The sequence below is a fragment of the Sceloporus occidentalis genome, unplaced genomic scaffold, assembly GCF_023333645.1.
Source record: "Sceloporus occidentalis isolate IW3139 unplaced genomic scaffold, rSceOcc1.0.p SCAF_50, whole genome shotgun sequence".
Classification (NCBI taxonomy): domain Eukaryota; kingdom Metazoa; phylum Chordata; class Lepidosauria; order Squamata; family Phrynosomatidae; genus Sceloporus; species Sceloporus occidentalis.
The window spans coordinates 529,402-550,002 of record NW_028317030.1 but is presented as its reverse complement, the minus strand read 5'-3'; the positions used below and the strand labels follow the sequence as shown (position 1 = coordinate 550,002).

At 40.1% G+C, this 20,601-nt stretch overlaps 2 protein-coding genes across 2 annotated transcripts; both read left to right on the top strand.

Annotated features, from left to right (window-relative positions):
• Window positions 1–9,456: 9,456 nt before the first annotated feature.
• LOC149288580 (outer mitochondrial transmembrane helix translocase-like) lies at window positions 9,457–12,544 on the top strand. Its single transcript, XM_089491326.1, has 5 exons — window positions 9,457–9,540; window positions 9,824–9,913; window positions 11,395–11,445; window positions 11,863–11,996; window positions 12,436–12,544. The coding sequence occupies exons 1-5, from the start codon at window positions 9,457–9,459 to the stop codon at window positions 12,542–12,544; spliced, it is 468 nt and encodes a 155-aa protein (XP_089347452.1).
• Window positions 12,545–14,182: 1,638 nt separating this feature from the next.
• On the top strand, window positions 14,183–18,647 carry LOC149288579 (outer mitochondrial transmembrane helix translocase-like). Its single transcript, XM_089491325.1, has 9 exons — window positions 14,183–14,326; window positions 14,630–14,728; window positions 14,910–15,030; window positions 16,172–16,372; window positions 16,529–16,635; window positions 16,919–17,008; window positions 17,497–17,547; window positions 17,965–18,098; window positions 18,539–18,647. The coding sequence occupies exons 1-9, from the start codon at window positions 14,267–14,269 to the stop codon at window positions 18,645–18,647; spliced, it is 972 nt and encodes a 323-aa protein (XP_089347451.1). The 5' UTR covers window positions 14,183–14,266.
• The last annotated feature ends 1,954 nt before the right edge of the window (window positions 18,648–20,601 follow it).

The window sequence follows — 20,601 nt, the reverse complement described above, 5'->3', positions numbered from 1 at the left end:
TAGTTCCTAAAGGATTTTTGAGGCTCTGGGATTTGGAGAAGAAACCACACATCATTCATTCTAGATTTATCATATTTTTTCAACACATTTTCCTACCATATAGTACTTCTTATGTTTCACTTTTGTTGTATTTTCATAGGTTATTATCATGGGGGCCACTAACCGACCTCAGGACATCGATCCAGCAATACTGCGGAGGATGCCAGCCAGATTCCTGATTAAGAAACCAGTATGTAACTAAAATGTCTTTTTAAAGGAAATCCTCATGTTAAACTGGTGTATATCCATGTTCTAAATAATCTCAATACATCAACCTGCAAAAAATGTTGCATGACAAATAGAACTTTAGTAAAAAGAGGAGTTGTTTATATTTTAAAACAAACCCATTTTATGACCTGCATTAAACATTTAGTAGCTATTGTATAAATACACAACTTTTACAGCCGGTTTTAAACCAAATCACTATTGTTAAGATAAATAATGAAGATAATTAGAACCTGCGGTTCTCTTAGATAGTGATGTATGGGTGAAATACTACTAATACTAAATGCTACTGAAGAAACAAGGTTATTTAAAGTTTGTTTTAGCCACTCCATAACTATGAATTCTTCATATATTTTCCCATTCCTATACTTCAAAATGCATTCTTGTTGAGATTAACAAGACTAATTATGAATAGTTTTTCTAAAATGCTGTTTTCATCTTTTTTTTCTAGTCTACGGCACAGCGTCAATCAATTCTCAGTCTCATCTTGGAAAATGAAAATGTAAGCAACTTATACTATGATATATGTGATTTTTATGTAATGGTTGACTATTCCACCAATGGCCCAAGAACCGTCCTGCTCAGCTGGAACTGCCTCAGATAGTCACCCCTTTCCACAACATACTGTTAAATGTCAAAAATCATAACGCCACCATTCTCTGGCTACTGGTATAATATCAATCTTTTACAAGATTCCTAGGCAATTGCGATCTTTTTACACAATGCATTTTCAGTTGGACACGATTCTTCTCAGTCTTGTTTGACTCTTTTCCTTTCCCTAAATGTTTAGAAAAACACGCCCTTGTTTACTCCTTATGAATCTATATCACCCGGCTTTGGTCTCTTGGTAGTTATTTGAATTACACTGGGGAAAATCACCAATTCATTGTCCTCATGTGTCCTAATATGTTTTCTTTAGGTGAATGAAGATGTAGACCTGCGTGAAATTGCCGACTACACCGATGGATTCTCAGGAAGTGATCTGAGGGAAATATGCCGCGATGCTGCTCTGCTTTCCCTCAAAGAATATGCAGACAGCCATTCAGACGATGGGTATGTGTCACCTCTCTCTCTCTTATATTCATGTATTGCATATGAAACTCCTATGTAATGTTTTTTGGCTAATGGTAAACGTAAGAAAAGCCTTTGTGTCCAGTGACACAAAAAACTGACGTGACAAAGTCAAAGCAAGATGTGCCATTTTGACATAGTAAGTGCGTGTTATGGAGCACACACTCTGTCCTTCTCAGAGGAGAAACCCACATAGACCTCCTGTTTTGTTTTTTTTTGTCCCACTGAATGATTGAGTGAATACAGTCCAGAGAACTTTACAACTTCATATTGTAGAGTTGGCTCCACCAAGTGAACCATTGTATCATTTCTCAGCATCTTCACACTTTGTAAACTCAACTCGCAGTAAGTTAGATTTCAGAGTGACAATGAGCTGATAACAAAACTATGCCCACTGACAAGCTATTTTTATTTCTTCTTTTCCAGCTTTTGTCAGGATAGTGTAAAAATAGGACGGCTCCACTTACATAAGGCAATAGAAAGAATGTGCATGTTCCAGGAGCCAATGAGCCAGGGAATCGACATGCTGTCCTAATACACGAAGCCTAATGGATTTAGAGATAACCAAGACGTATTGGTTCTCAAGTTGGACTCATAGGATTATTATTAGTAATAGTATTGTTAGTTATAAGTTGTAAGTTGTAAGATGTAGTTTGAATAAAGTAGGTTAAGGCCAAGGGCAGTGTTATCTTTCTGTTTAAGGTTGTGTGTGTGTGTCTTCTACAGAATAGTGTGAATAGTTTTCCTCTTAAGACGCTTAAGTCAATAACAGAGCTGCAGAACCTGCGTGTGTTATATAAATGTAATTTAATAGTCCAAAAACATGCGCACTTTATTCCGGAAACCAAATGAGTGCATTTCTCATGTGTGTATGAGGACAAGGGTATGTACTTATGCTATAGGTTTACAGGGGAAAGAAAAGCTATGCGTGGTAGCATTTCATTGTACAGGGCAAGAAAATTAGCAGTCTGCTTTTCGTCCAACATCTATTTTTATCTCATTTATTTAACTTGAACCATCATTATTTGCATCTTTGAATTGATGTTTTCATGATCAGTAAGCTGTAAACATGCAGGCCACACCTACATTGCCATATATGGAAAATATGTAAATCAGGCATGTTATGTCATAATAGTTAACTTGCATGGTCTTGACCTTACTCTAAGCCATGCCCATATCACCATATATGGAAAACATGCAAAGCAGGCAACTACGACGTCATAATAGCCAGGCTATAAAACCCCAGGGGCCTGCAGTGACTGTGCCCTCATTCACACAGTGATTGTTCATAGATGAGGACCTCAGAGAGAAGAAGAAGCTACAGGACTGTAGCTTCTTAGGAAAAGTATGTATACACTAAATTATAAATGCACATAATCTAACATAGACCATAAGTCAAATGTATAGTTATATGATAAAAAGATAAAGGGATTTGGATAGTATTGTTTTGCTCAAAACTTGCTTCTCTCGAAAAATGATTGAACTGAGGTGTCCTTCCCCATGGAACGTGGTAGAATATAGATAGTAAAACAATGACATAGAAATTACTCTGCGCTAAGCAAATATAGCAAAACAAAACAGGATGTTACCATCTCCTCTATGGATAGATGGCTGCAATACAAGAGGTGGCTGAACTTTCTCCAGCAAAGCACTCAGGACCGGTGTTACATCCATCCATAACCAAAACGTTTGAAATATCTCTGATCAGAGCACTATTATTTCTGGCCAAATGTGGTTTAATTTATTTCATAAACAATTTGATTCCAACATCCAGCTTACAGTTACCAAGACCCATATTACCATATATGGAAATATGCAAAGTGGGCAATTGTGATGTCATAATAGCAAAGAAGCTACAAGGCTATAATGCGATAGAAAATGTGAGGATATTACGTTTACAATCTAGACTTAAAAAGTAAATAGACGTATAAAAGTATAGTTTTAAAATTAAAAAAAAAGATTTCGTTTTTTCTTAAATCCACTAGTTTGCTTCTCTATTGTGGTTTAAAAATCAGTAAGCTGTGAACACACAAAGCAGGCAAATTTCAAGTCCTAATAATTATGTTACATGACCATTGTACCACCAGCCACAACAATATTACCATATATGGAAATATGTAAAGTGAGCAAATGTGATGTTTCATTTACTTGAAAATCTAAAGTAGCAGTTGCCAAAAAAGGTTCTTCTGTATTAATGTATTTTTCCTGGCATACAGTGGCAGTACGAGTGGTAATGTCCTTTTCTTAGGGACAAGAAGAATCTAAAGATATAAAAACAATTAAATGCCCCGGAGCCCCTCCTCCTTACCCATAAAGCCGGGGCCGACCGTAGGAAGTCAGTTCTTTTTTTGTCCCTTTCAGGGACGGACAGGTTGGAATCGTCGGTCCGGACAGGAGTCCGGTATTTTCAGCAACTGGTGAGGCGCACGGGTTGCTGCCTTGGGGTTTCGTGAGCCTCCGATTGCTCCCCGGGTGGTAAGCAGAGAGAGGTCTTCCCTCCGTAGCGGTTCGCGTTACGGAGGATGTATTTGATGTCTTCCTTTTGTTGCCAAGGAAGTGGGAGCATGCGCAGTCTGGTGGAACGCACGCCCGGGTGTCGTTGCGTTCCACTGAAGATCCGATCGCGCTACTGAGCATGTGCGAGTCGGATCTTCCGGAGGGCGGCAATTTTAAAATTGCTTATAAAGCGCTTTGCCTGTCTGACTGCTGGAGCTTTCGTCAGTACAGGGCAGCCGTGTCACCAGCCCCCCCACACGGTTCAGAGGTGGTTAGGGTAAGATATTTCTTTATCTTGGCTCTTTCTGATCCTCTTCCCTCCTAAAGAAAAAAAAACAAAAAAAATTTTTTTTTATTTATACGCTTTTTTCTTTTTATCAGATGTCTAGTCCGGTACCATCAGAGAATCCGGATAAGGATAAAAGACCTGCTCCAGCTCCCAAAAAAGCCATTTCTAAAGCTAAACATTTAACATGTTCTGAGTGTGCTACTCCACTGCCTGATGGCTGCTGGAAAAAATTGTGTAACTCATGCTCTGCTGAACAGCTTGCTTCTGAGAAGCGTAAAGACCTACAATCTTTCCTTGGGTGGTTCCAGGAAAATTTGGCTCAGACATTTGAGGCGTTCCAGTTCTCGGCAGCTCAAACCCAGGAGAAAGTCAAGATTGGTTCTACACACAAGCACAAGAGGTCCAGGTATTTCTCTCAATCAGACCTTTCCTCGGGTGAGATCTCCCGGTCCTCTAATTCATCATCAAGTGATAGTTCGGAGGATGAGATGGTTTTTCCTCCCCGTGACCTCCGTAAGTTCACCAAGGAGGTGACTCGTCTACTCCTAGAGGATGATGTAGGAAGAATTAAAGGTTTTCCTGTGCTTCCTAAAGTGGATGACCTTATTGCCAGGGAATGGAAGCACCCTGGGAAGCGAGCTTTCATTTCCAAACAATTTAAGCAGCTGTTCAGGCTTCAGGGGGAATATTCTTGGGAGGATCCCCCCAAAGTGGACGTACAAGTGGCCCAGCTCTCCAAAAAGACTACTCTCCCTATTGGTGAGGTGTCCGGTCTTAAAGACCCTATGGACAGGAGAGCGGAGACTTCATGCAGGCGTATTTTCCAGGCTGCAGGAGCTCAATGTAGGGTGGCGGTGTCCAGTGCAGCAGTGGCTAGGGCCCAGCACATGTGGATTCCAGTTTTGCAAGATCGTCTTGCGGATGATTCTGATTCAGAGATTGCTAGGCTTTTAAAGAACTTAAAGCTTTCTAACAGTTTTTTTGTGGATTCGGCTCATGAATCTCTTAAGCTCTCAGCCAAGAACATGGCATTGTCTTCTGTGTCACGCAGAGCCCTGTGGTTACGGTCCTGGACGGCTGATTCCGCTTCCAAATCTGCTCTCTGTGACTTACCTTTGGAAAGTAAGAAGTTGTTTGGTGCTCCTTTGGAAGACCTTATTAAGCAGATTTCGGATACTAAAAGAGCCTTACCTCAGGATAGAAGACCAAGGTGGAACCGTAGATATCCATATAGGAACCCGAGGCCTTTTTTCCAATCCGCTAGATCTCAGAATTTTCGTGGGCCCTTTGGAGATAAGAAATTCCAAGACCGGCCGAAAAAGCAGGACTAAAGAAAATTCTGACAAAGTGGGAGGACGCCTGCGGCACTTCAGACTCTCCTCCGGCACTCAGATTATTTCAGAGGGTTACTGTAAACCGCTGTACAGAATTTTCGGATGGAGAGTATCACCTCAGTCACACAGGTTCTAAAGGAGGGAGATTTTATGGTCACCTTAGACCTGTAAGACGCATATCTTCATGTCCCGATAGCCGAGGCGTCCAGGAAGTTTCTGAGGTTTGCTCTGTGGGTCAATCAGAGGGTGCATCATTTTCAATTCAAGGCCCTTCCATTCGGTCTGGCATCAGCCCCAAGGGTTTTCACAAAGATCCTTTGTCCTTTGACAGCTCACCTCAGAGAACAGAATATGTCGATCATTCCTGGACGATTGGCTGATCATGGCGGCTTCCCGGGAGAAGTTGTTGTTAGACCTGTCCACAACTATGAAGTTTTTGGAACAACACGGCTGGTTAATAAACAAGCAAAAATCTTGCCTCATTCCTGCTTCCAGGACTCTTTTCCTGGGGTTTTTGGTGGACTCAATGTCCCTTTGCGTTTATCTCCCGCGTCCCAAGCGGATAAAGATAAAACAAGAGATCTCGACACTGCAAAGATGTCCAACTTGTTCTGTCAGGAAGGCTATGAGCGTCCTGGGTCTGCTAACCGCTTCCATCCCGGCGGTACCTTGGGCAAGGTGTCAGCTTCGTCCCTTGCAGTGGCAGATTCTCTCAAACTGGTCCAAGCAAGAAGAGGATCTGGACACTTCCTTCACAATAAGTGGCCAGGTCCTATCCCAATTGAATTGGTGGAAACAGTCAACCCATCTCGCCAGAGGGCTCTCTTTCGACCAAGAAGTTGGATAATTATCACCACAGATGCCTCCGGCCGAGGATGGGGAGCCCATCTTTTTCGAAGGGAAGATTGGGCTCCGGTAGATGTTGTCCGCTCGTCAAATTTCCAAGAGCTGAAGGCAGTTCTTCAGGCTCTCCTGGTCTTCAGGCCCTTCCTAGAGGGTCAGACGGTGAAGATCCAATCAGACAACGCAGCGGCCGTCGCCTATATCAACAAGCAAGGTGGGACGTGGATACGGAGTCTTCAGATCCTGTGTGCAGAAATTAAGGAGTGGTCCCAACTTCATTTGACAGATATTTCGGCAACTCATATCAGAGGCCGCTACAATTTAATTGCGGACGATTTAAGCAGGGCAAAATGGTCACAGACAGAATGGTCTTTGACCCCACAAACCTTCTGCGCTTTGGTGGCACGCTTCGGTCTCCCGGAAGTGGATTTGATGGCGACTCGAAAAAACCACAAGGTCCCGGTGTTCGCGTCCCTCAACAGATGGGATTCGCCTCATTTTCTAGATGGTCTTTCCATGGTGTGGAATTTCTGGTTGGCCTACATCTTCCCGCCAGTGGCTTTGATTCCTCGCGTCCTGCTGAAAATTCGCTACGACAAGGCCAGGGTCTTGGCCATCCTTCCGTACTGGCCCAACAGGAGTTGGTTTGTCCTCCTCAAGCAGTTGACCATCACCTGTTGGGAGCTGCCAATTTCAACACAGTTACTGGAGAACGTCGACCTTCGCCCGGAACTTCTTCAGGTGTTCCGTCTGACAGCCTGGCTGTTGCAAGGCTGATTTTGAGTAACCAGGGTCTGGACGAAGACATCTCAGATTTTCTGTTGACATCGGTCAGAAGTTCAACGTCCAGAATTTATTTCCGGGTGTGGACCAAGTTCCTCCTGTGGTGCTCCGCAAGGCATCTTACGATTTTTCCTCCGTCCATCAACTCCGTCATTCGTTTTTTACAGGAGGGTCTGGCTTTGGGCCTTAGTGTCTCGACCCTTAAAGGGCAGATCTCGGCCCTTAGTAATTTTTTTCTTTCTGATCTGGCCTCTCACATTCTTATTAGGCATTTCTTTAAGGCCGCCACTATTCGACGTCCTCCTAGGAGGTCTTTGTTTCCGTCATGGGATCTTACCGTTGTGCTTCGAGCCCTATGTTCAGCGCCCTTCGAACCTCTGGAGGAAGTGTCCATGAAACTTCTCTCGCTAAAAACGGTTTTTCTAGTGGCTATTACCTCGGCTAGGAGAGTTGGGGAAATCCAGGCTCTTTCCTCCTCTCCGGAGTTCACCGTTTTTCATGATGATAAGGTTGTTCTCCATGTTAAACCTTCGTTTCTCCCTAAGGTCATTTCCAGGACCAGTATTAATCAGCCCTTGGTTCTTCCTACTTTTTTCTGTATCCTTCCTCTCCTGAGGAATTGGCTTGGCACACGTTAGACGTCAAAAGAGCTTTAGAGATTTATATTGATCGGACCTCCTCCATCCGTTCCTCGGACCGTCTGTTTGTCAATTTTTTTGGGCGGTCTGCTGGGAGAGCGGCTTCTAAATCTTCCATTTCCAGATGGCTGGTGGATACCATCTGTATGGCCTACCAGTCCAATGGTCTCACTCTACAATGGCCCATCAGGGCCCATTCCACAAGGGCCATGGCAGCCTCCTGGGCAGAAAAGGCTGCAGCTTCGCCTGAGGACATTTGTAAGGCTGCTACGTGGTCCTCATTCTCCACCTTCGTTCACCATTATCGGCTAGACATCTTCTCCTTCTCTGCGGCGGATTTTGGGCGTAAGGTGCTCCAGGCGGTGGTCTCCTGATATGTTCTCCCCCCCAGTTCCGGGATCTTGCTACATCCCACTCGTACTGCCACTGTATGCCAGGAAAAACGGAAATTTTTTACTCACCGTAAATTCCTTTTTCCTTAATACAGTGGCAGTACAGGTTTCCCTCCCTTCTTGTGATAGAATAAAATGTTTTTGGCAAGCAATTCTGTGTGTGTCTTGTTACTTACTGACTTCCTATGGTCGGCCCCGGCTTTATGGGTAAGGAGGAGGGGCTCCGGGGCATTTAATTGTTTTTATATCTTTAGAAAAGGACATTACCACTCGTACTGCCACTGTATTAAGAAAAAAGGAATTTACGGTGAGTAAAAAAATTCCATTTTTATTTGTCTTTAGAACATGTTTTCTATGGATGTCTTTTCTCGTTATCTGGTTGGGAATCATGTTATCGGCAATATTGTCAAACTGACGGTATTGGGCGCAGCCAGTTATTACACTGCCAAATGGATGATGCATGCCTTCGATTCAACCAGAAAACAGGAACCAGAAGATGAACCTCAGATAGAGGTATGGAACTTTTTTCTTAATAACTTTGACAATAGAGAATACCAGTAAAGTCTATAGAAAGAAGGAGTAACAATGTTCCCTAAAAGATAAAATCCTGTGATTGTAAACGGGATGTACAGATATCAGTATTTACATTAGTTCTCCAAAGCTATGTGCAGTGATCATCCATGAATCTCACCAGGTGGACCTCACACGGGAAAGGGTTTTAATAGCATTGCCTGAAATGTGGTATTCTTGGTGGGATCCTTAGTTAATCATTTTAAAATACGGTAAACTTACTTTTATTCTTTTGGTATCTTGTAGGCTAAAGAACCGATGAGTCAGATTGGAGGAAAAACTGTCAGTCTGACGCAATACGAAATGTGCATCGCCGCACAGTTAGTGGACCCACTCAACATGGAGGTAAGGGAAAAGGTTACATGGAAAGAAATAAACTGGGGAAGGAAGGACCAGGACAGTGAAAAAACCTGTATATATCCTTTTAAACGCCCATTACTTTATAGTGCTATTCCTTTTTGCTTTGTCTAATATTTCTAAGGTTGCATTGTAGAAGCAGTTTTACAATTGTGTTTGTTCCCTGTAGGTGACCTGGAGTGACATCGCAGGTCTTGACAATGTCATCGAAGCCCATCGAATCAGCTGCTGTTTTCTCTTTGGCTGTGAAGCTCCAGCCAACTATCATTTTCATCGATGAAATCGGTAAGTTGCTCTTGGAAGTCACCAATCTCTAGCCATGCCAAATGGTGTATGTATTAGACTTCAATGTGATATTAGGCAACTGGTGCCCAATCAATGGGCATTAATGAGTCTTTTTGTACATTCGAAGTCGTTCCATGAGTGATCATGAAGTGACGGCCATGATGAAAGCCCAGTTCCTAAGCCGTTGGGACGGGCTGGAGACAGGCCACAATTGTCAGGTAATATCTCGTTGGCATTACCTTAAAAAAAATTTATAAGCAAATCTTCCAAACTAGAGTACATTGTTTAGGATTTTAGGCTAGAGAACACACAGATAAGATGTGTATCCAACACTTTAAAAATACAGATTGCGTGCATAAGTGTAGTTCCTAAAGGATTTTTGAGGCTCTGGGATTTGGAGAAGAAACCACACATCATTCATTCTAGATTTATCATATTTTTTCAACACATTTTCCTACCATATAGTACTTCTTATGTTTCACTTTTGTTGTATTTTCATAGGTTATTATCATGGGGGCCACGAACCGACCTCAGGACATCGATCCAGCAATACTGCGGAGGATGCCAGCCAGATTCCTGATTAAGAAACCAGTATGTAACTAAAATGTCTTTTTAAAGGAAATCCTCATGTTAAACTGGTGTATATCCATGTTCTAAATAATCTCAATACATCAACCTGCAAAAAATGTTGCATGACAAATAGAACTTTAGTAAAAAGAGGAGTTGTTTATATTTTAAAACAATGTATACAAAAAACAAAAACTGTCTGCGCTTCTTACCCTAATATAGTTGGCAACAAATATATAAACATAATATAAATGAGAGGTTTTGGTTATATGAATTGGCCAAAGCATAATTAAGCTCACCCGCCACGTCAAGGCACACTCTCAATAGGGTGAGAACCTACTCTCACCTCCTACATAGCTGACACACAAAGCAGTTTATACTGCTACCAAAACCTTATTAATGTGTTGGGGGAGGTGCAATTAAACCTCCTCCCCATTAACCCCTGGACAGCAAGCTGCAACCAGACTGATGAGCCAACAACCTCAAATATGTGCAAACAGGGAAAAGAAAAAATGTCGGTGCGCTAAGCTAGTCACAGGCTCAAATAATACAAATATGTAATACGAGGCCTACCAAACAGGTGTAAGCATGCAGCGAGAAACAGTGTATTGGCTGTACAATGTATACAAAAAACAAAAACTGTCTGCGCGTCTTACCCTAATAAAGTTGGCAACAAATATATAAACATAATATAAATGAGAGGTTTTGGTTATATGAATTGGCCAAAGCATAATTAAGCTGGTTGCAGCTTGCTGTCCAGGGGTTAATGTGGAGGAGGTTTAATTGCACCTCCCCCAACACATTAATAAGGTTTTGGTAGCAGTATAAACTGCTTTGTGTGTCCACTATGTAGGAGGTGAGAGTAGGTTCTCACCCTATTGAGAGTGTGCCTTGACGTGGCGGGTGAGCTTAATTATGCTTTGGCCAATTCATATAACCAAAACCTCTCATTTATATTATGTTTATATATTTGTTGCCAACTTTATTAGGGTAAGAAGCGCAGACAGTTTTTGTTTTTTGTATACATTGTACAGCCAATACACTGTTTCTTGCTGCATGCTTACACCTGTTTGGTAGGCCTCGTATTACATATTTGTATTATTTGAGCCTGTGACTAGCTTAGCGCACCGACATTTTTTCTTTTCCCTGTTTGCACATATTTTAAAACAAACCCATTTTATGACCTGCATTAAACATTTAGTAGCTATTGTATAAATACACAACTTTTACAGCCGGTTTTAAACCAAATCACTATTGTTAAGATAAATAATGAAGATAATTAGAACCTGCGGTTCTCTTAGATAGTGATGTATGGGTCAAATACTACTAATACTAAATGCTACTGAAGAAACAAGGTTATTTAAAGTTTGTTTTAGCCACTCCATAACTATGAATTCTTCATATATTTTCCCATTCCTATACTTCAAAATGCATTCTTGTTGGGATTAACAAGACTAATTATGAATAGTTTTTCTAAAATGCTGTTTTCATCTTTTTTTTCCTAGTCTACGGCACAGCGTCAATCAATTCTCAGTCTCATCTTGGAAAATGAAAATGTAAGCGACTTATACTTTGATATATGTGATTTTTATGTAATGGTTGACTATTCCACCAATGGCCCAAGAACCGTCCTGCTCAGCTGGAACTGCCTCAGATAGTCACCCCTTTCCACAACATACTGTTAAATGTCATAAATCATAAAGCCACCATTCTCTGGCTACTGGTATAATATCAATCTTTTACAAGATTCCTAGGCAATTGCGATCTTTTTACACAATGCATTTTCAGATGGACTCGATTCTTCTCAGTCTTGTTTGACTCTTTTCCTTTCCCTAAATGTTTAGAAAAACACGCCCTTGATTACTCTTTATGAATCTATATCACCCGACTTTGGTCTCTTGGTAGTTTTTTGAACTACACTGGGGAAAATCACCAATTAATTGTCCTTATGTGTCCTAATATGTTTTCTTTAGGTGAATGAAGATGTAGACCTGCGTGAAATTGCCGACTACACCGATGGATTCTCAGGAAGTGATCTGAGGGAAATATGCCGCGATGCCGCTCTGCTTTCCCTCAAAGAATATGCAGACAGCCATTCAGACGATGGGTATGTGTCACCTCTCTCTCTCTTATATTCATGTATTGCATATGAAACCCCTATGTAATGTTTTTTGGCTAATGGTAAACGTAAGAAAAGCCTTTGTGTCCAGTGACACAAAATACTGACGTGACAAAGTCAAAGCAAGATGTGCCATTTTGACATAGTAAGTGCGTGTTATGGAGCACACACTCTGTCCTTCTCAGAGGAGAAACCCACATAGACCTCCTGTTTTTTTTTGTCCCACTGAATGATTGAGTGAATACAGTCCAGAGAACTTTACAACTTCATATTGTAGAGTTGGCTCCACCAAGTGAATCATTGTATCATTTCTCAGCATCTTCACACTTTGTAAACTCAACTCGCAGTAAGTTAGATTTCAGAGTGACAATGAGCTGATAACAAAACTATGCCCACTGACAAGCTATTTTTATTTCTTCTTTTCCAGCTTTTGTCAGGATAGTGTAAAAATAGGACGGCTCCACTTACATAAGGCAATAGAAAGAATGTGCATGTTCCAGGAGCCAATGAGCCAGGGAATCGACATGCTGTCCTAATACACGAAGCCTAATGGATTTAGAGATAACCAAGACGTATTGGTTCTCAAGTTGGACTCATAGGATTATTATTAGTAATAGTATTGTTAGTTGTAAGTTGTAAGTTGTAGTTTGAATAAAGTAGGTTAAGGCCAAGGGCAGTGTTATCTTTCTGTTTAAGGTTGTGTGTGTGTGTCTTCTACAGAATAGTGTGAATAGTTTTCCTCTTAAGACGCTTAAGTCAATAACAGAGCTGCATTTCTCATGTGTGTATGAGGACAAGGGTATGTACTTATGTTATAGGTTTACAGGGAAAAGAAAAGCTATGCGTGGTAGCATTTCATTGTACAGGGCAAGAAAATTAGCAGTCTGCTTTTCGTCCAACATCTATTTTTATCTCATTTATTTAACTTGAACCATCATTATTTGCATCTTTGAATTGATTTTTTAATGATCAGTAAGCTGTAAACATGCAGGCCACACCTACATTGCCATATATGGAAAATATGTAAATCAGGGATGTTATGTCATAATAGTTAACTTGCACGGTCTTGACTTTACTCTAAGCCACGCCCATATCACCATATATGGAAAACATGCAAAGCAGGCAACTATGATGTCATAATAGCTAGGCTATAAAACCCCGGTGCCTGCAGTCACTGTGCCCTCATTCACACAGTGATTGTTCATAGACGAGGACCTCAGAGAGAAGGAGAAGCTACAGGACTGTAGCTTCTTAGGAAAAGTATGTATACCCTAAATTATAAATGCACATAATCTAACATAGACCATAAGTCAAATGTATAGTTATATTATAAAAAGATAAAGGGATTTAGATAGTATTGTTTTGCTCAAAACTTGCTTCTCTGTTGTGGTCGAAAAATGATTGAACTGAGGTGTCCTTCCCCATGGAACGTGGTAGAATATAGATAGTAAAACAATGACATAGAAATTACTCTGCGCTAAGCAAATATGGCAAAACAAAACAGGATGTTATCATCTCCTCTATGGATAGATGGCTGCAATACAAGAGGTGGCTGAACTTTCTCCAGCAAAGCACTCAGGACCGGAGTTACATCTATCCATAACCAAAACGTTTGAAATATCTCTGATCAGAGCGCTATTATTTCTGGCCAAATGGGGTTTAATTTATTTCATAATCAATTTGATTCCAACATCCAGCTTACAGTTACCAAGACCCATATTACCATATAAGAAAATATGCAAAGTGGGCAATTGTGATGTCATAATAGCAAAGAAGCTGCAAGGCTATAATGCGATAGAAAATGTGAGGATATTACGTTTACAATCTAGACTTAAAAAGTAAATAGAAGTATAAAAGTATAGTTTTAAAATTAAGAAAAGGTTTTGGAAGATTTCGTTTTTTCTTAAACCCACTAGTTTGCTTCTCTATTGTGGTTTAAAAATCAGTAAGCTGTGAACACACAAAGCAGGTAAATTTCAAGTCCTAATAATTATGTGACATGACCACTGTACCACCAGCCACAGCAATATTACCATATATGGAAATATGTAAAGTGAGCAAATGTGATGTTTCATTTACTTGAAAATCTAAAGTAGCAGTTGTCAAAAAAGGTTCTTATGTATTAATGTATTTTTATTTGTCTTTAGAACATGTTTTCTATGGATGTCTTTTCTCGTTATCTGGTTGGGAATCATGTTATCGGCAATATTGTCAAACTGACGGTATTGGGCGCAGCCAGTTATTACACCGCCAAATGGATGATGCATGCCTTCGATTCAACCAGAAAACCGGAACCAGAAGATGAACCTCAGATAGAGGTATGGAACTTTTTTCTTAATAACTTTGACAACAGAGAATACTAGTTAAGTCTATAGAAAGAAGGGGTAACAATGTTCCCTAAAAGATAAAATCCTGTGATTGTAAACGGGATCTACAGATATCAGTATTTACATTAGTTCTCCAAAGCTATGTGCAGTGATCATCCATGAATCTCACCAGGTGGACCTCACACGGGAAAGGGTTTTAATAGCATTGCCTGAGATGTGGTATTCTTGGTGGGATCCTTAGTTAATCATTTTAAAATACGGTAAACTTACTTTTATTCTTTTGGTATCTTGTAGGCTAAACAACCGATGAGACAGATTGGAGGAAAAACTGTCAGTCTGACGCAATACGAAATGTGCATCGCCGCACAGTTAGTGGACCCACTCAACATGGAGGTAAGGGAAAAGGTTACATGGAAAGAAGTAAACTGGGGAAGGAAGGACCAGGACAGTGAAGAAACCTGTATATATCCTTTTAAACCCCCATTACTTTATAGTGCTATTCCTTTTTGCTTTGTCTAACATTTCTAAGGTTGCATTGTAGAAGCAGTTTTACAATTGTGTTTGTTCCCTGTAGGTGACCTGGAGTGACATCGCAGGTCTTGACAATGTCATCGAGGCCCTAATAACCAGCGTCATCCTCCCTATAAGAAAGAGACACCTGTTTCCAAAATCCAGGCTGATGCAGCCTCCTAAAGGTATTACTCAAACCCTGTATGCGGGACTTTTTGGGTTGAATCTGTTTCACTTATGAAGGCTGAAGGCTCCCATTCATGACTTATTTTATATGTACAAAGATTATCTATATGGAAGCAATTTCGTGAGCCACAAGGCTGTCCAATTCTGGCCCTCAGGCAGTTACCGTCAGGATATCCTTAGACTCGGTTGAGTTATAGACAAACCCGCTCTATTCACCAGTAAATTGAAAGTACATTTTATCTGTACTTCTTTTTACCTGTAGCTGATTGTGCTGTTTGCGCTCACTGCAAGGGAGTTAACATAATGGTATCTCTATCTGGGCAGGTTTCTTTGCAGTTAGGCTGTTTAATTATATCTAGATAGGTTAGTAACTGTGTAGTTATGAGAGGTGGCAAACAAAAGGCACAAAAAAGCACAGAAATAAGTAAATGAGGTGCAAAAACTCTCAACCTGTGCGTAACAGGTAGCAGAAAATGTATTTGTAGGCGGTGCAAAATATAAGCGTAAACTATAAAATCTGATACCTGAAGTAAAAAAGTAGAAATCTACTTTAACATAATATAAAAAGGACGTGGTACAGAATTTACGAGTCACTCAGGTAAATGTTGCAGAGAAGTAGACGGTGTTACTGCGATCAACAATGATTCGGCTTGGTAGCCTTTGTCAGGGGTAATCTGCAGAGTGACTTGGAGTGGTGCCAGTTCTTCTTTTTTGTCCCTGTTATATTATGTTACAATACATTTTGACTTTTTAGCTTGGCATAAGATTGCTGCGGTATCATTTATTTGTATTATAGTATGCACCTCCAAGAAATACTTTCAAATATTTGAAAGGTTATACATTCTTGCTAAACAAAACACCAAAAGGATGTTTTTTTTTTTTTGTGTTTTTTTTTTGGGGGGGGGGGATTATTTCTTTGTAATGCTTTCTTTCAAACTTATATAATTAACTATTAGAAGCTCTTCCTCCAGACTGCAATATGCAGAAATGTGCTTGATCAGAGGCTATCTTCACTTGGTACCCTTTATATTTTTAAGCAGATTGAATTACTGGAGCCTTTAAATACATTATTTTAATATTGTTTAATTACTAAAGGTACTTCTATTGTATAAATAAAATCATGCACTGTTTTTTATACAGGTGTCCTTCTTTATGGACCTCCAGGTTGTGGAAAGACCCTTATTGCCAAAGCCACAGCCAAAGAAGCCGGATGCCGGTTTATTAATCTCCAGCCATCCACCCTGACCAACAAGTGGTATGGAGAGTCTGAGAAACTAGCAGCTGCTGTTTTCTCTTTGGCTGTGAAGCTCCAGCCAACTATCATTTTCATCGATGAAATCGGTAAGTTGCTCTTGGAAGTCACCAATCTCTAGCCATGCCGAATGGTGTATGTATTAGACTTCAATGTGATATTAGACAACTGGTGCCCAATCAATGGGCATTAATGAGTCTTTTTGTACATTCATCATGCTTGACTTTTTCTTTCTCTCCACCTAGACTCTTTCCTTCGAAGTCGTTCCATGAGTGACCATGAAGTGACGGCCATGATGAAAGCCCAGTTCCTAAGCCGTTGGGACGGGCTGGAGACAGGCCACAATTGTCAGGTAATATCTCGTTGGCATTACCTTAAAATTTTTTAGAAGCAAATCTTCCAAACTAGAGTACATTGTTTAGGATTTTAAGCTAGAGAACACACAGATAAGATGTGTATTCAACACTTTAAAAATACAGATTGCGTGCATAAGTGTAGTTCCTAAAGGATTTTTGAGGCTCTGGGATTTGGAGAAGAAACCACACATCATTCATTCTAGATTTATCATATTTTTTCAACACATTTTTCCCACCATATAGTATTTCTTATGTTTCACTTTTGTTGTATTTTCATAGGTTATTATCATGGGGGCCACTAACCGACCTCAGGACATCGATCCAGCAATACTGCGGAGGATGCCAGCCAGATTCCTGATTAAGAAACCAGTATGTAACTAAAATGTCTTTTTAAAGGAAATCCTCATGTTAAACTGATGTATATCCATGTTCTAAATAATCTCAATACATCAACCTGCAAAAAATGTTGCATGACAAATAGAACTTTAGTAAAAAGAGGAGTTGTTTATATTTTAATACAAACCCATTTTATGACCTGCATTAAACATTTAGTAGCTATTGTATAAATACACAACTTTTACAGACGGTTTTAAACCAAATCACTATTGTTAAGATAAATAATGAAGATAATTAGAACTTGCGGTTCTCTTAGATAGTGATGTATGGGTCAAATACTACTAATACTAAATGCTACTGAAGAAACAAGGTTATTTAAAGTTTGTTTTAGCCACTCCATAACTATGAATTCTTCATATATTTTCCCATTCCTATACTTCAAAATGCATTCTTGTTGGGATTAACAAGACTAATTATGAATAGTTTTTCTAAAATGCTGTTTTCATCTTTTTTTTTTCTAGTCTACGGCACAGCGTCAATCAATTCTCAGTCTCATCTTGGAAAATGAAAATGTAAGCGACTTATACTTTGATATATGTGATTTTTATGTAATGGTTGACTATTCCACCAATGGCCCAAGAACCGTCCTGCTCAGCTGGAACTGCCTCAGATAGTCACCTCTTTCCACAACATACTGTTAAATGTCAAAAATCATAAAGCCACCATTCTCTGGCTACTGGTATAATATCAATCTTTTACAAGAATCCTAGGCAATTGCGATCCTTTTACACAATGTATTTTCAGTTGGACTCGATTCTTCTCAGTCTTGTTTGACTCTTTTCCTTTCCCTAAATGTTTAGAAAAACACGCCCTTGTTTACTCCTTATGAATCTATATCACCCGGCTTTGGTCTCTTGGTAGTTATTTGAATTACACTGGGGAAAATCACCAATTCATTGTCCTTATGTGTCCTAATATGTTTTCTTTAGGTGAATGAAGATGTAGACCTGCGTGAAATTGCCGACTACACCGATGGATTCTCAGGAAGTGATCTGAGGGAAATATGCCGCGATGCCGCTCTGCTTTCCCTCAAAGAATATGCAGACAGCCATTCAGACGATGGGTATGTGTCACCTCTCTCTCTCTCTTATATTCATGTATTGCATATGAAACCCCTATGTAATGTTTTTTGGCTAATGGTAAACGTAAGAAAAGCCTTTGTGTCCAGTGACACAAAATACTGACGTGACAAAGTCAAAGCAAGATGTGCCATTTTGACATAGTAAATGCGTGTTATGGAGCACACACTCTGTCCTTCTCAGAGGAGAAACCCACATAGACCTCCTGTTTTTTTTGTCCCACTGAATGATTGAGTGAATACAGTCCAGAGAACTTTACAACTTCATATTGTTGAGTTGGCTCTACCAAGTGAATCATTGTATCATTTCTCAGCATCTTCACACTTTGTAAACTCAACTTGCAGTAAGTTAGATTTCAGAGTGACAATGAGCTGATAACAAAACTATGCCCACTGACAAGCTATTTTTATTTCTTCTTTTCCAGCTTTTGTCAGGATAGTGTAAAAATAGGACGGCTCCACTTACATAAGGCAATAGAAAGAATGTGCATGTTCCAGGAGCCAATGAGCCAGGGAATCGACATGCTGTCCTAATACACGAAGCCTAATGGATTTAGAGATAACCAAGACGTATTGGTTCTCAAGTTGGACTCATAGGATTATTATTAGTAATAGTATTGTTAGTTATAAGTTGTAAGTTGTAGTTTGAATAAAGTAGGTTAAGGCCAAGGGCAGTGTTATCTTTCTGTTTAAGGTTACATAGTTACATAGCTACATAGGCTGAAAAAAGACATGCGTCCATCAAGTTCAGCCTTTCCTATATCTGTTAATTTATTGCTGTTTGATCCAAAAGAAGGCAAAAAACCCCGGCTTCACTCTTTCTAATTTTGCACTAACCAGGGAAAAAAAATTCCTTCTTGACCCCAAAATGGCAGTCAGATTTCTCCTTGGATCAATAAGCTGTTTCCCCATAATTAAAGATTATATCCCCGAATATTATGTTTTTCCAGGTATCCATCCAGTTGCAGTTTAAACGTCTGTACAGACTCTGAAAAAACTACCTCTGCAGGCAGAGAATTCCACATCCTTATTGTCCTTACTGTAAAAAACCCTTTCCTCTGATTTAGTCTAAATCTCCTTTCTTCCAGTCTAAATGCATGACCACGTGTCCTGTGCATAGTCCTGTTTATGAACAGATTTCCACACAATGGTTTGTATTGGCCCCGAATATATTTATATAACGTTATCATATCCCCTCTGAGGCGACGTTTTTCTAAACTAAACAGATTTAAATTAGTTAACCTTTCTTCATAACTATAGTGCTCCATTCCTTTTATTAATTTTGTAGCCCGCCTCTGCACCCTTTCTAGTGCTATGATATCCTTCTTTAGAATAGGTGCCCAAAATTGCACAGCATATTCAAGGTGCGGCCTTACCATTGATTTATACAGAGGCAAAATTATATCTTTATTCCGCGACTTGATGCCCCTTTTTATACACGACAATACCTTACTGGCCTTAGCAACCGCAGACTGACACTGCACATTGTTGCCTAGTTTGTTGTCTATAACAATTCCCAAATCCTCCTCATTTGTCATTACCCCTAATTCACTACCGTTTAGGGTGTAGGTTGCTTGTGCATTCGCTACCCCGAAGTGCATAACTATACATTTATCTACATTGAATTTCATCTGCCATTTGAGTGCCCAGTCCCCCAGTCTATCTAGATCCCTCTGCAGCACAGTAATATCCTGCTCGCCCTGTATAACTTTACCTAGTTTTGTGTCATCTGCAAATACAGAAACATGACTTTCAATGCCTCCTGCCAGGTCATTTATAAATAAGTTGAATAAAATTGGTCCCAGAACAGAACCCTGAGGGACACCACTTACCACTTTTGACCAGCTTGAAAATTTACCATTTATAACAACTCTCTGTTCTCTACCTCTAAGCCAGGGGTGGGCAATTAATTTTCCCATGGGGCCACATGAGAAATTGGAATGGTTTTAGAGGGCCAGACCTCTACAAACTACAAACTCCGAAGCCTTGTCCATTTTGTTAACTTATGTGCTGTTTAATAAAGTTATTCAAGCCTACGTCATTGGTAGAGGTGCTTGAATAAGTAAGGCCTGAATAACTATTAGCACAGCACAGAAGTGAACAAAATGAACAAGGCTTCGGAGTGCATACCGTATTTTTCGCTCTATAAGACGCACCTGCTGATAAGACGCACCTAGATTTTAGAGGAGAAAAAAAAGGAAAAAATATTTTGAGCTAAAAAATGGGCTAAAATATTTATTACAATAACTGAATAAGCTATGAACACAGTAAGACACACGCAGTAAGACACACACAGACACAGTAAGACACACACAGACACAGTAAGACACACACAGACACAGTAAGACACACACAGACACAGTGAGACACACACAGACACAGTGAGACACACACAGACACAGTAAGACACACACAGACACAGTGAGACACACACAGACACAGTGAGACACACACAGACACAGTAAGACACACACAGACACAGTAAGAC

What these genes read in the sequence shown, in the direction of transcription:
- LOC149288580 (XM_089491326.1), top strand. Translation starts at nt 9,457, where the DNA reads ATGAGTGATCATGAAGTGACGGCCATGATGAAAGCCCAGTTCCTAAGC. An exon ending in AGACAGGCCACAATTGTCAG is followed by an intron (nt 9,541 to 9,823) that starts GTAATATCTCGT and finishes GTATTTTCATAG; the next exon opens with GTTATTATCATGGGGGCCAC. An exon ending in GACAGCCATTCAGACGATGG is followed by an intron (nt 11,997 to 12,435) that starts GTATGTGTCACC and finishes CTTCTTTTCCAG; the next exon opens with CTTTTGTCAGGATAGTGTAA.
- LOC149288579 (XM_089491325.1), top strand. Translation starts at nt 14,267, where the DNA reads ATGATGCATGCCTTCGATTCAACCAGAAAACCGGAACCAGAAGATGAA. An exon ending in CATTTTCATCGATGAAATCG is followed by an intron (nt 16,373 to 16,528) that starts GTAAGTTGCTCT and finishes CTCTCCACCTAG; the next exon opens with ACTCTTTCCTTCGAAGTCGT. An exon ending in GATTCCTGATTAAGAAACCA is followed by an intron (nt 17,009 to 17,496) that starts GTATGTAACTAA and finishes TTTTTTTTCTAG; the next exon opens with TCTACGGCACAGCGTCAATC.